We start from the raw sequence: 14,590 nt of genomic DNA on the forward strand, positions 1-14,590 counted from the left end.
GCACCTGACGCTCGCTCGCCGCCTCTTCCTCCGACTGGCCCCTATGCTGAGCTCCGGCGACAGGCCGACAGCAGCTGTGCTAGGTTCTACATCGTGGGGGCCTATCCGCACAGTGACGGCGTCCCTGGAGGAGTTTAGCACCGTGGGCGACGGGGCCACATCCAACTCGGCGGCGTTCCAGCGCAGCGGCTGCGATGGGGGAGAGGGCCAGAGGCGGAGGAGCCACGCTTGAGGTTACTGTGTTGTAGGTGTAACATCAGTGATCAATAATGCCGTGGTCAGAAACTAAAACTCTTGCTGGAACTGCAAGGTAGGCAACAAATAAAGCAGCAACAAGCAGAGTTTCAGACATTCAGTTGACACACTTGTCGGTCTGCAATATATTTTGCACTAATAGTACCAGAAGGCTGCACAATTAGACATGGGTGACTCAGGTGTGCAGAAAGCCTGACCATTTCTTTCAGTGGATGGCCAAATACAGAAGCGAAGATCCTACCGTATGGGGGTGATGATATTGTAGACTCCATATGGAAGCACCAAGGAGCTCCCTGGAAGGCACTATGTCTTTTTTCCTTTCCTTTATTTTTGTGCATGGCAAAACCAATGAGGATTAACCATATCGATTTAAAGAGATTCAGAAATTAACTAAACATTCGTAGCACCGGAAATCACTAGTTTCTTAGCGTCACATCCAGATGAAACTTAGGTTGATAGGCGGAGGACTAAAAATGCAGAAGACAATCCTTTCACCTGAATGTTTGGTTTCTCCGGGAAATGCAGAAGACAGTCATTCGATTTTACTAGACTTCGGCAGGTGAGATGTTTTTCGGTAGGTACCATTTTTCAAAAATAATTATGAAGCAGCTTACTGACATCCTATACACTGAAGAATTAACAGCATATTATATGATAACTTCTGAAGAATTACATAGCAAGATTCACAAACTGCAACTAGGCAACAAACCAACAGCAACCGGAGTTTCAGACTTTCAGTCAGTATATTTCGTGGTATGCGAGGAGCAAGGTTGTGTGCACTAGCAAGCACTAGTAGCAGCAGATCCTCACAAACTCTGCATTTGCGAGTTCGGCGGCACAGGCTTGGACTGCTGCACATGTTCTGAAGTCTACATGAGTTCCTCCAGGAAATGCAGAGACGGTCCATGAGAACCGAGATCGATCTTCCTGGAGAGATGAATGCTGAACAATCCAACAATTCAAATGGATAGCTGATCACAAGATAGAAAAAAGCTTAGCTTCTCTCCTGATCCTGGTCACCTGGTGTTTCTGCTGCTGCCTCTTGGCTCTTCCTGTCTTCTTTCTGCATCGCCTGTTTCAAGTTTCAACCAGCAAAAGTAGCTGGCACCTAGACAGAGCGGCAGAGCCCCCGCCGAGCACCGCCTCCTGCCGTCTTCGTGGTTACCGGTTACGTAGACGGCGCGTTAGAAGGTGAAAAGCATCGGGACGGGGTAGTACGACTTGTTGGTGATGACCTTCCCGCCGGAGAAGCTCGCCGGCGGCCATCAGATGCAAGGATTCACGGCGGGTAGCCATGGTCCGCTCATTGCTTCTGCTTCCCATCGATTTGCCGACGGAACGAACGATCCAGCCTCGTATCGTCCTGCAAGTCCCCTTTGACCAAGGGAGGGCAGCGGATCTGCGACGCGTTACATTCGAGCCGCGAATCGCGCACTTCCTGTGTCCTTGACGAGCGAACCTGCGAATATCCTCTCCTTTTGAAGATTGGGCCGGAGGGGCGAGGGTCTACAGGGAGTTTGGACCTTGTGCGTGCACTGGTCTGACGCGGCGGCAATCGGCGTCGGCGGACCGTCGAGAAGAGAAACGAGAAGAAGCTTCCCAAGGAGGAAGAGGGTGTATACACAAAAATACAGCTCCAACTTTTCACAAACCACTCTAGTTTGGATCGCGATTAATAATCGCGATCCAAATTAGGAGGTTTTATATAAACTGTTATGTCGAATTGTTCATAAAACCCTTAACTCGGATCGCGATTAATATCAGAGGTCTTTATATAAAAATACGGATCCAAGTTTTACATAAAGATTCCTGAATTCGGATTTGCTTTCGGGGCATCGCGGCCGCCGGAGACCCGGAAAAGGCGGCGAGGGAGCGGGGGAGAGCTGGAGAGGAGCACGACCAGTCCTCGACGACGCGAGCATAGGAAAACCTCCGTCTCCGCAAACGCTGTATGGGCAGGGCCGCTCGCGGCGTCGCGATGCGTCAGGCGCTCTCAAGGCGGTAGGGGTGGTGCAGCAATCAGAAACCACGCCGCCGCACGCTCCATCATCCGCGCGACCACACCGGCAGGAGCGCACACTCATGGCGCTGCAAAAGCCGCATCCAGATGTGACGTGGAAGAGAAGACAGGACAATCGGAAATAAAATATTCAGAGTTTCAGACTTCAGAGGAGGTGTTGGAAGTCTGAATGAATACTTGCTGCAGAGAGACACTTATCATCTGCAGGGGATGCTGTTCTGCAACCGGAGAATGTGTTCTGAAACTATCACGAAAAATAGGAAGAGAAAATAATTTACAGTGTTTGCTCAAATTACACAGAGGAATCGCAATGCAGCAACAAATCCAATCAACGAACGGCCGATCGAGAACAAGACGGAGGAAAAGATCACAGGGGAAACGAAACGGAGTATTGTGTTTGGTGAAGGAGGCGAGCTGTCAGGCAACGCTGAATCTGAATGTGCTGCCCGCGTTCAGCTCCCTCCATCACAACAACAGGGACACCAGCACGACGGAGCACGCGGCGGCGAGCGCGCCGATCGGCCGCGAGGCGTCAGAGGACGACGGCTTCTTGGTCTTGTGGTCCGCCGCGTGGTCCGCGGCCACCGACGGGGCGTCCGCCGGCTGCGTCGCGGGCGGAGAGCCCTGTGGCGCCTCTGCGGGCGCCGGCGCCGGGGCGGCCTCCGGTGCGCCGACGTAGAGCTCCGGCGGCACCAGGAGGCTGTCCACGGTGAGCAGGCAGAAGGGCACGCTGTCGACGACCGTGTCCGCCACGCGGGACTTGCTCTTGCCGGTGTCGAGGGAGACGTCGTCGCCCTTGGCGACCACCGTGACGCCGGCCTTGGTGGTGGCCAGCGTGCGGAGCGTGCCCTTGACGAACTTGAGCGACGTCTTGGTGTAGTACGACGGCAGCGCGTTGTACTGGAGGAGCTTGGTGAGGTTGGCGCTGGACATGCTCTTGACGTCGGGCGCGTCCTTGGCCTGGAACGCGTCGTCGTTGGGCGCGAACAGGGTGAGCCCCTTGTCCATGGCCGCTTCGTACGTCTTGAGCACGCCGGAGCGGGCGGCGAGCGACGCGAACACCTTGCAGCCGGCGCGCTCGAGGAGCCGGGTGAGGTTGGACGTGGACGGGGTGTCGAAGAGGCCGTCGAACTCGATGGGCGCCGTCACCTCGAGGATGGCGAACTTGAAGGGGTGGGTCTCCACCTCCTTGGTGACGGTGCAGATCCTGCCGCCGGGCGTGGCGGCCGAGAAGCCGTAGTTCTTGTCCTCCTGGTCGACGACCTTGACGTTCCCCGTGGTGCTGGCGGCGTCGCCGGTGGCCTGGTAGAGCGTGGCGGCGCTCTCGTCGCCGTACTTCTTGACCTTCTTGCGGTCGTAGTAGTCGAGCACCGAGTGGAGGCGGAGCGCGTTCTTGATGGCGGGGAGCGAGTCCCCGGCGTCGGAGGCGAGCGTGGTCATGGCGTCGTTGGAGAGCACGAGGATGGTCATCGACGTTGACTGCCGTGAGTTGATCTCGTCGCACACCTTCGTCTCCGACAGGTACTTGTTGTACAGCTTGTACTCCTTGTACCCGTCGAGGATGGCCGTGATGTTGCGCCCGCTCACCGGCGACGCCGCCATCGGCAGCAGGACGCAGGCCAACAGCGCCGCCGCCGCCACGACCCGCCGCATCGCCATGGCCGCGCGCGGCAGCACCTCTCGCACCACCCTGATGAACTGAGCTAGCTACTCTACTTTGGTGGTTTTCGCAAGACGAGTGATGCCGATGAGCTGCCAGCCTGTCACAGGCCACGAGCTGCTAATTAACTACGGTTCGCGAGGTTGGTGAGGCTCGGAGCTCGCGGACGGTAGTGCGGTGCGGCCGTCTCGCACAGTGAGCGAGCGCACAGCTTGGCAAGTGGGGAGGAGGACGACCACCGGTGGGGACGACGGCGGCAGCGATCGCCGTCTGAGGCTGGCATCCGGGCCCGGTTCGCCATCTGGTTTGCGTTTTCTTTCGCTTGGTGCGCGCGCGGCACGCAGCATCTCGTCGATCGTCCCGAGGCGGATGATTTTTCTACTGGCCCATTTGCTAGAGCACACGTGATGATGGCACTCGTTGCTCCCCTGGGCTCATTTTTCTACTGCTCTCCGAGTATTTGCTTCTCAGCTTTGTAGATCTGCAATGCAAGCGGTGAGCTGAGTAAGAGGCCACTGAAACGGACGTTGCGTCCGATTCATGTCCATGTGAGTGAGATGAGAAGAGCACGAGGCGGCAGGCCACCACATCAAAAGCCGACGCGCCGACGGATAAGAGCTGCAAGCACACCGAAGGCTGACGTGGACAAGAGAGGAGTGAAGAGAAAAATGAAGCCGGCTGTAAGTTTACAACCAGCTTCGATATAAGAATAAAAAACGATATAAGAACTAAAAAATTTTGTAAAAATTTTGTAAAAATTTTTATAAGAGAGACAAGTGGACTATTTATGAATGATAAAAGGCTAACTATTATACGGTAGAGTGAGAAATAAGCTGCAAAGATTTTTACGGTCAGCAGCTAGCTGTATTATTAACCTTGCTCGAGAGCAGCAGTGCACAGGACGCTGAGATAAATCCTCATCATTTTCGTGCCAATAATGAGGCCGTAGACCGCACTGAAAGGTGTGTCCCTTCCTCCCCCGGTTCTTCTGCCGGGCCTTTCTTTGCCCTCTTCCGGCGGCAACCGACACCCAGAAATCGGTGTCCACCGTTGGATCGGTATCCAGGGGCGCGGAAGCGGATGCCTCTGGGATCTGGGGCTAGAAAATTCCGTGAGGCCCGTGATACTCAAGCTACGTCGCAATCACGAATGGATGCTCCAACGGTAAGGCTGGGCCGTCGTGCGCGCAACAGGAGGTAGGTAACAAGTCATCCATCCATTCATCCAACTGATGACAGCAACGAGCTGAGCTTAAGCTCGCATCTGCACCGACGGCATGAACTGAACCCAGTTTCTCCTTTTTTTTCTGTTTAATTTCTCCCTCTGCTGGTCTCAGATCCTTCTTGTCCTCGTCTCCTTGGAACTAAATGCCGCCGCCGCCTCCATCCCACAAGAACCCTTTTGCATGTTAACTCTTGCATCCCACAGGGACAGAGATAACATATCATGATGTTTTTACTAACTGGAAGAGGAGATGCAGGAGAACAGCATAAAGCTTGAAACAAAGACACCATCCATTCTCTTTGCCTAAACCTGTACAGGTCTCTGCTCAGTGAGCAAAATTATGTACTGGTACAGTGCAAGAGAAAGAACACTATTAGTATAAGTGCATGTTCATGCAGTGATTCAGGGGTCACGAGCAGATGATCTAAGATGAAACGCCAAACAATCAGGTGAGAAAATGAATTGAAAACAAAATGTTGATTTATCCCTCACGACAAACATTTTCGCAACATTGTGTAACATCTGAGAAGAGATTCAACAAAGTTCAACCGCGGTGTCTGCAAGAAATGTCAAATTAGACCATGCAATCCATCATCCAGCAAAAAGATGTAGCACAGGTAAAGTCACAATGGAGATGAACATGTCTCCAAGCATTAAGGTCCGCAATTTCTAACTCAGTCGCTTATTTCGGATCTCCAGAAAACGACGAGCCACGGAATCCAAACCGCATAACAATACCAGTCACGAGTCTCTGCAAGTGCTAGATTTAGAAATGGTGTCCATGGTCCACATAAGCTATGCCAAGGCACCAACTAAACATCTGTCTTTTGTTCACCATCATCTACTCTTAGGCGCCGCCAGACCCATACTTCTTGCCAAAGACGATCACCTGGAGCTTGTCATACCCAGCAAGGACACCAGCACCAGCGACAGCACGGAGGATGTTCGCACCAGCACCCTTGAAGAGGGACTTGGTGCCCTCCTTTGCAACAATCTTCTTGAAGGCATCCAAGGAACCGTTGTACTTGACAGCCTCACCAGATGTCATCATCATACGACGGCGAACAGTGTCAATGGGGTATGATGCAAGGCCAGCACCAATTGTTATACCCCAGCCGAGCAAGAAGCTGGCAAAGAAGTTGTCCTGAAGAATACACAGCACAAATGAGTAAACATTATATCAAATTTCAGCAAAAGACCCGAATGCATTTCAGGTCAAAGGGAAAGAGCTGCAAATCAATCTGCGAATATGAGAAAAAACTAGAATATGGATAGCGGTGTCAATTCAATGCAGGGCCATCCTAATGTAAGGGTACGACTCAAAGAAACAGCACAAACATTGTTCAAGTTACTGACCTGCAGGGTACCGACAAGAAGCACTGGCTTGAGGGAGTCGTACATTCCAAAGTAAAGACCTCGGTACACAATGATTCCCACACAAGAGATATTGAATCCACGGTAGAGGCCACGGATACCATCACTGGCAAGGGTCTTTTTGTAAACATCAACAAGTCCATTGAACTGCCTCTCACCACCCTTCTTTGAAGCCTTGGCATCATTGGCCAAACGCGTACGAGCATAGTCCAGAGAGTAAACAAAGAAGAGAGAGCAAGCACCAGCAGCTCCTCCAGAAGCCAGGTTTCCAGCAAACCATTTCCAGTATCCATCCTTGTCCTTCTTGAAGTTGAACATGCGCTTGAAGTGGTCCTTGAATGCAAAGTTCAATGCCTGAAGAAGGATGGAATCTTTAGGTTTAGCTAATGTAAACATATGAATTAAGATCACAAATAATTAGCAAATAAGGGTTGGATAGGATAGGGTGTGGGACCTGTGTGGGGAAGTAACGGATGACATTAGCTGTGTTTCCTCTCCACAGTGAGATTACACCCTCATCTTTCATCGTCCGGGCAAAGCAGTCACCAATACCCTTGTAGGGTTCAGAAAGCCTACCACTTTTGATCATCTCATCCTGGTTCTGAATCAACAGCTTGACACGCTCAATGGGAGCAGCAGCTGTCTTGGAAACAGCAGCAGAGACTCCACCCATCAGAAAGTCAATCATAAATCCAGAAAAACCTTTCTCTTTGGGGGCAGAAGCAAAGACAGGGGACGGCCCAACAGTTGCATTCATCCCATGATATGGCCTCGGGGGCACATTGTTGAATACAGGGTTATTCATGGCAGAATAAGAAGAGATTCTGCTCAACAACACGGACTGCCCATGGACCCTCTGGATCCCAGATGGAGAACATAGTTCATGCTCCATTTTTTCACAAAAGCTAGAAGCAACCTGTCAAAAAACAACACAAGACATTTCGGTTAGACTGCAAGCTAATCAAACAAAGTAGCAACAAGAACACAGCATACACTCCACATACAAAAATAACAATGTATACCTGGTGCATCAAGGTAACACCATAATAATAACAACATAAAAAAAGTTTGCATCAAAATATGTAATTAACTCAAGAATCTACCAAACAAACAAGTATATGAACACAGGATATATATAGACGATCCAAAGTGGACAAATGGATACTTCTAACGACACCCAAAAGCATGGAAAAGTATTTTTGGTTTCAATTGAATTCCTCCTAGCGAAAAAAAGAGGAACTGAAGAAATATACGAATGGGAGGTCAGAAAAGGAGAGGTCTGCCATGTGCTGAACTTAAAGTCATAAGCATCAACATCCAAATAGCTGCATAGCAGTACATATTTCAAGCTCGACATGGAAAATGAAGCACAATAGTATCTTTATCTTGTAAGAGAATGTCACATCATTCAGAAATATGTCAAATGTAGGATGGCCATCTGATGGTTTAGGTTCTCTAAATTAACATGTATTCAGATGAATCTAGAATACTGGCCATGTGTCCTCTTTGGTCAAAGTTAAAAGGTATATTTTCTTCATTTTGTTCTCCTAATGCCCCTCACACACAGCTTTATTCTCCCATCTTTCCACCCAACTAAGCACATCCATCTTTCTTCTCCCTACCTTAAGCAAAGGACAAGATCACATCTATCTCTCTCCAGCAACATGCAAGATTTGCTATCCTTTTCTCCCTTCTCTCCTTTAATTCCATACGAATCCCAAACTATGCATACATTACAGTTACATTCATGCAGCAACGTGCAGGGATAATGTCAGCAAGTTTTATTGTAAAATCAGCTGCCAGTTGTTTAGAAACATGAACATAGATAGCTTATTGTGTCAGATCAGTCTGTCAGGCACTCAACAAACATGAACATACACAATACATTGGTATCCTAAAATTCAAAAGAACTCACAACTCAAATGGAACCAAAACCAGTGGCTGAGACGAATTTCAAGGAAGCAGAAACTTGCAGCCTATGATGCTCAGATACGGACGCGACACGCAACAGATACATTGATTCTTCATTTTCCAAAAGAAATGACAGGGGATACGGCTAAATAATTTCACTAGTCAACAGATGGCAATCGTACTAGTCTTCATCTAGCGCTGGTTTCTCTAGGGTAGACTCGTCACCTTCAACAGATGGGGAGTAAGACATAACAAGTAGCGAGGCACAGGGGATCTTACTTGCAGACCCAAGGCACCAACGAAGGAGGTCGCCGCCAGCCGGCCCCAGACGGTGAAGGGGCTCGCCGACAGCAGTTCTCCGCCGGTGAAGGGGGCCGCCAGAGGAGTGGCGACTGAAGAGAGTCGAGAGCAAATGCGGCGGAGGCGAGCGTTGTGAGGCAGCGATAGACGAATGCTAGGTTTAACCCTCCGAGTTGTCCGACTTGGGCTGGTCCGTATCTAATATGGGCTGATAAGGAATGTAACTGGTAGGAACCCGAAATATTTTTCCTTTTTTTCGACGCGAGAAACTATTGGAAGGAAGCGATCGGCTGGGATACGAGTATACGTATGACGAATCCAACGACATCTATGGCTAGCGTGGCTTCACAAGTTTCGAAAAATAAGATCCGTCGTTCACTATGAAGAGCCTCACTATGTACGATGAGAGAACAACTCAATGTAAGAGCCGTAATTCACTAATTCTGAACAATTCCAGGAATAAAATAAACTCTTATGGAAGGGGACTGGGATTCTGGAACCTGCATAGGTCCCATTCGAGCAACCATTTGCACGCGAAAACCAAATGGAACCAATACAAGCAAACATCAATCCACCACGAGACTACCATGATTTAAGGTCTGCAAGACTGCAATTTCTAACTTCACTTATTTCAATCTCCCACGCAAAAAGAGAAGCGGTGTCAACCGCATTACAAACCAAGTCAACAACCTCTGCAAGTGCTGAATTTAAAAATGGTTTCCGCAGTCCATGTGTGTGTTATTTAAAAGCACCTAAAACATCCTGTTTGTTGTTCATCATCATCATCATCATCATCTACTCTTAGCCGCCGCCAGACCCGTACTTCTTGCCGAAGACAATCACCTGGAGCTTGTCGTACCCAGCAAGGACACCAGCGCCAGCAACAGCACGGAGGATGTTCGCGCCAGCACCCTTGAAGAGGGACTTGGTACCCTCCTTTGCGATAATTTGCTTGAAAGCATCCATGGAACTGTTGTACTTGACAGCCTCACCAGATGTCATCATCATGCGGCGGCGAACAGTATCAATAGGGTATGAGGCAAGACCAGCACCGATGGTTATGCCCCAGCCGAGCAAGAAGCTGGCCAAGAAGTTATCCTGCAAACAACACAAGTGAGCATGCTATATTTAAGGCTATATTTAAGGTAGGACACATGTGAATCAATTGGAAGAAAAAAAACATGATTATGCAGTGCTGATTTAAACAGGTTAGCACTAATATTTGGGGATAATTATCCAGGAAATAACCCACAAAATATTCAGATTGCTGACCTGCAGGGAACCAACAAGAAGCACTGGCTTGAGGGAGTCGTACATTCCAAAGTAAAGACCACGGTACACAATGATTCCCACACAAGAGATATTGAATCCACGGTAGAGGCCACGGATACCATCACTGGCAAGGGTCTTTTTGTAAACATCAAGGAGTCCATTGAACTGCCTCTCACCACCCTTCTTTGCAGCTTTAGCATCATTGGCCAAACGCGTACGAGCGTAGTCCAGAGAATAAACAAAGAAGAGAGAGCAAGCACCAGCAGCTCCTCCAGAAGCCAGGTTGCCAGCAAACCACTTCCAGTATCCATCCTTGTCCTTCTTAAAGTTGAACATGCGCTTGAAGTGGTCCTTGAATGCAAAGTTCAATGCCTGAAGAATGATGGAATCTTTAGGTTTAGCTAATGCAAACATATGAATTAAGATCACAAAACATCAGATAATAAGGGTTGGATAGGATAGGATGCCAGACCTGTGTGGGGAAGTAACGGATGACATTAGCTGTGTTTCCTCTCCACAGTGAGACAAAACCCTCATCTTTGATTGTCCGGGTAAAGCAGTCCCCAATACCCTTGTATGGTTCAGAAAGCCTGCCACTCTTGAGCATTTCATCCTGGTTCTGAATCAAAAGCTTGACACGCTCAATGGGAGCAGCAGCTGTCTTGGAAACAGCAGCAGAAACTCCACCCATTAGAAAGTCAATCATAAATCCAGAAAAACCTTTCTCTTTTGGGGCAGAAGCCAAGAAAGGAGATGGTGCCATGACAGAGGAAAGTCCAACAGGTGCATCCATCCCATGGTATGACCTCCGGGGCACATTGTAGGCAGAATACGCATCGTTGAATACAGGGTTATTCATGGCAGAACAAGAAGAGATTCTGCTCAACAACACGGACTGCCCATGGACCTTCTGGACCACAGACGTAGAACGTAGTTCATCCACCATTTCCATGAGTAAGAAGCGATCTGTCAATCAGCATGACACATTTCGGTCAGACTGTAAGTAAACACGCCATAAGTAAATACACAGAAGCAACAGACAGGATGCATGAGTACTACAAACAGCCCCTAAATTGTATTTCATTTAGATTGATTTTTCCTCTAAGTGGAATATAAAGCGTACCCTGGTGCATCAAGATAATAATAACATAATTAAAAAAAGATTGGTATTTAAGTAACCATGAAAGCAGAAGTCTACATGACAAGAAGCTTTGGCAGTCTGTAGATAGTGTATGATAACTCAATAATAATCCTAGCATTTAAGTAAGGCAAAATTAGACATAGCAGCATTTTAAATATGGTTCAAGATCAACATGGCAAATCTTGATACCTAACAACATTTGGAGTAGATGGTTCAAGTCAACATAGCAGGCAGATATAAGTAGGTCAAAGACAGACGTGATCAAAGACATCTTGGAGGTGCTTCCGGGATTCCAACGATGTCCTCCAACACCCTTCAAGGGGAGGAAGCCACAATGGAGGAAGGACCATCGAAAGGAGAACGAGGAGATCCGAGAGAGGGGATCATGGTCTCGCTAACCCGGCATATGATGAGATGGCATAACCAAGTGGCATGGATAACGAAGAAGCGAAGGCACCAGCAGATGACCCAAGGCAGAGTACAGCATATGCGAGTTAAGCCAGCGAGAGTGCACGCCGAGCATTTGTGGTTGGTGGTATGAGAGTATGAGGGGATCTCCAAAGTGATGCCCTCACGAAGGGAACGACGTTAAGCCAGACGCCGCCACCACTTGACCAGGAGACCAAAAGGGTTTTCACCCGAATCCCCCAAAATGATTTTGGGCAGGGATGCTGCAACGACGCCTCCAAGGAGGGGATGATGCCCAAGAACTTCACTGCCGTCGGCGCCTGGCATTGAGCCGTGCAGAGCTTTTGCTCAGCAAACACCATACCCAAGCCATCGAAGTCTCACCACGTTGTCGAGGTTGGCTGCCGCTGCAGATGTAGGGAGTAGAGGCGCAGCACAGAGTGTGATGCCCACACGCCGTCGTGCGCCACCAGTGCTACAATGCAGCATTGGCTACACACCCACGAGCCGTTGCTGCAGCAAGCCGTCCCCGCTGCAGGACGCCAAGCATCGAGCAGCGGCAACGACGCCAAATCTTGGGCTGCAGCGGAACTGAGTGGGGACAGCCGAGGAAGCTCCGAATCCGGTGGGGTAGCAGGCGGATCTGACCACTGCCCACCACCATGACCTGTTGCAGACGTCGCCGATGGCAGCCGCTGCCAAGACTCGGGAGGATGAGGCCCCATGCTTCTCCGCCCTGGGAGCACGAAATCTAGCCCAGTAGCGGGCGGATCTGGGCGCCGTTGAGCAACCGGCGGCGGCTGTAGTTGCCAGCCAGATCCAGTTGCGTGGAGACCGTGGAGGATCGAGGAGGGAGGGGAGAGGTGGAGAGGAAGGCGGGGAGCCCCGCCGCCACCGTTCTGGCACCAGCACGGACTTCCCGCGTGGTGCTCCGGTGGTGCCGAGGGGCGGGGAGGGGATCGGAGGGGGCTGTAGAGTGGCTGCGGCAGTTCCGCCCGAGCCGCCCTCGAGGGCGACGTGGGGGCCGAGACTACTCGTTTAGCTGATCTATCCTACAGCAACATGATTGACTACAACATCTAACTGAAAGCTGGCAAGCAAATCAACCAATCAAAGTAAGGGATGATGAAAACGTGTCTCCTAACCAACCGAAGGTGCAGTGATACATGAACCAATCTAGTATTAACAGCTAATAGCAAAATTCTGAGTTTAACATAAACAAATAATATACTAGAGGGCATCTAACGTTGACAGAATTAACTAAGGAGAAAGCACGCAGCGAGCGGCAGCAAGCTCAGTTCTCGTTTTGTAATTCCGATGCTACAGTCCAGGACAGTGGTGGAGGACCAGCATGGCAAGGTATGGCCATTGCCATACCTTGTTTTTTGATAAATACACTACATATTTATCTATCTACCTTATCTTTTTTATACTTTAATGGATAATATGTGCTCAAATTTGTTGCCCGCCATACCTCAAATTTAATTCGTCCTCCGCTACTGGTCCAGGATCACATAGATTAACCTCTAAAAAGCATGTGCTAGTACTAGTTAGTGGAAGATCTTGAGGCAGAAATTCCAGAAGTAGGCAAAACATCGCATCAGAAAATCGTGCTTATGTGCACTCTACACGAGTAGATAGATGGGAGCTAAAATCACCAAACCCAGATCTACGGTCCTCTATACTACCGTCGAACTCCCAATTCTCAGTTAAACATCTCCAGGAGAAACGGCAGACGTCCATCCATCTTATAAATGAACTTAAACCCTGACCTATCCGTCGAACTTCCACAAACCAGACAAGAGCGGCTCGAGCGAGAGAGTGCATACCAGAGGGGTGAGTGAGGAGATGGAGCGGAAGCCGGGTTCCCGCCGACACCGCGGTCGAGGCGGAGCCCCGTCGCGGCCGGCGTCGCCCTTGCTCGCGGCGCTGGGAAGGGAGACGGAGTTGGGATCGGATGGGCTCCGGGACTTGGGGTCAGTGAGATGAGGTGGCACGGTATAAAGAGACAGGGGTTTGGCACGGGAGACTCGGATGTTCTTCTCGAAGAGCGAAGGTCCAGAACGCCCCCTTCCAAAGAAGAAGGAAATTGAGTCTTTTTCTTTCAAGGAGAATGGAAAATGGAGTCTTTTTTAAAGAAGGTTCCAGACTTCCGGCAGAGGATACGGCCCGGCCCATAGGTTCTCACGGTTGGCCTCCTAATCCTGTGTTCAGCCCGCTGCGCAGAAGGGGGGTGAGGAGGCTTTTCGGGGGTGATGTGGCCAGAACCGCGCGGCCCACGCGATACGTGCACCAGCAATGAAGTTGTTTGGCCCACTAACTGCGCCACGGGAGGTTGGCCGGATCGGCCTGGTTGGTGGATTCGCGCCATACCCACCCACGCCGCCACGCCAATATTCCGAGGCGCGCGCGCGGGTGCGGGCCGACTGGTCGCAGAAACGTCCGCGCGCGGGTGCGGGCCCGCTCGGTTTTGTTTTTTCGTCGGCCCACTGGTGGTTTAGGCCCAGCTTTGCTAATTTTTTTCTTCATTTTTCTTTTTCTTTCCTCCTGGAGGTTCCGATGGAATATTTTTTTCAAATTTATTCCAATGGAACAATTTGTTCTAGTGGAATATTTTTTCGTTCCAATGGTAAGATTGGATCCAACTTTTTTCCCAATACAACAATTCCAATCATAGGGGAGCTAGGGTCCTTCTTCGACCAATCTGATGGTTCCGCCACGCGAGAAATCTCTCGGTGGTGGATCGGACCAACCACCACACGCGGCGCTGCTTGTGTTTGAGTTGTGACGATTCGTGGCCATCGCTGCACACGAGCTTCAGCTTTAAGCCTAATCTTATCAGTGCTCCCCTCTTCAGCCTTCACAGAATCACAGGTAGTGCAGTGCAGCCGAGTCATCGGAGAGTTGGGCCACCACCACTCTACTCTGTGTAATTATATAAGCATGAAAAAATGCATCTGAGTGCGAAGCCTTTTAAGGTTCCACTTCCAACACTTTCAGCCAGCTTCCACGCTAAAAGTAGTTC

The 14,590-nt window shown here is 50.0% G+C and overlaps 3 protein-coding genes across 3 annotated transcripts; all 3 read right to left on the reverse strand.

Annotated features, from left to right (window-relative positions):
* Positions 1-2,388: 2,388 nt before the first annotated feature.
* On the reverse strand, positions 2,389-4,385 carry LOC112873558 (fasciclin-like arabinogalactan protein 8). The gene has a single exon (XM_025936555.1). The coding sequence runs from the start codon at positions 3,932-3,934 to the stop codon at positions 2,741-2,743; it is 1,194 nt and encodes a 397-aa protein (XP_025792340.1). The 5' UTR covers positions 3,935-4,385; the 3' UTR covers positions 2,389-2,740.
* A 1,307-nt stretch (positions 4,386-5,692) lies between these two features.
* LOC112876831 (ADP,ATP carrier protein 1, mitochondrial-like) lies at positions 5,693-8,880 on the reverse strand. The gene is made up of 4 exons (XM_025941013.1): positions 8,724-8,880; positions 6,988-7,449; positions 6,516-6,887; positions 5,693-6,303 (listed from the first exon to the last, which is right to left on the reverse strand). Exons 2-4 carry the CDS (start codon positions 7,423-7,425, stop codon positions 6,007-6,009), a joined length of 1,107 nt encoding a protein of 368 aa, XP_025796798.1. The 5' UTR covers positions 7,426-7,449; positions 8,724-8,880; the 3' UTR covers positions 5,693-6,006.
* A 430-nt stretch (positions 8,881-9,310) lies between these two features.
* On the reverse strand, positions 9,311-13,610 carry LOC112874139 (ADP,ATP carrier protein 1, mitochondrial-like). The gene is made up of 4 exons (XM_025937314.1): positions 13,395-13,610; positions 10,489-10,982; positions 10,017-10,388; positions 9,311-9,842 (listed from the first exon to the last, which is right to left on the reverse strand). Exons 2-4 carry the CDS (start codon positions 10,966-10,968, stop codon positions 9,546-9,548), a joined length of 1,149 nt encoding a protein of 382 aa, XP_025793099.1. The 5' UTR covers positions 10,969-10,982; positions 13,395-13,610; the 3' UTR covers positions 9,311-9,545.
* Positions 13,611-14,590: the final 980 nt, after the last annotated feature.

Source organism: Panicum hallii, chromosome 9 (assembly GCF_002211085.1).
Source record: "Panicum hallii strain FIL2 chromosome 9, PHallii_v3.1, whole genome shotgun sequence".
NCBI classification, from domain to species: Eukaryota; Viridiplantae; Streptophyta; class Magnoliopsida; order Poales; family Poaceae; genus Panicum; species Panicum hallii.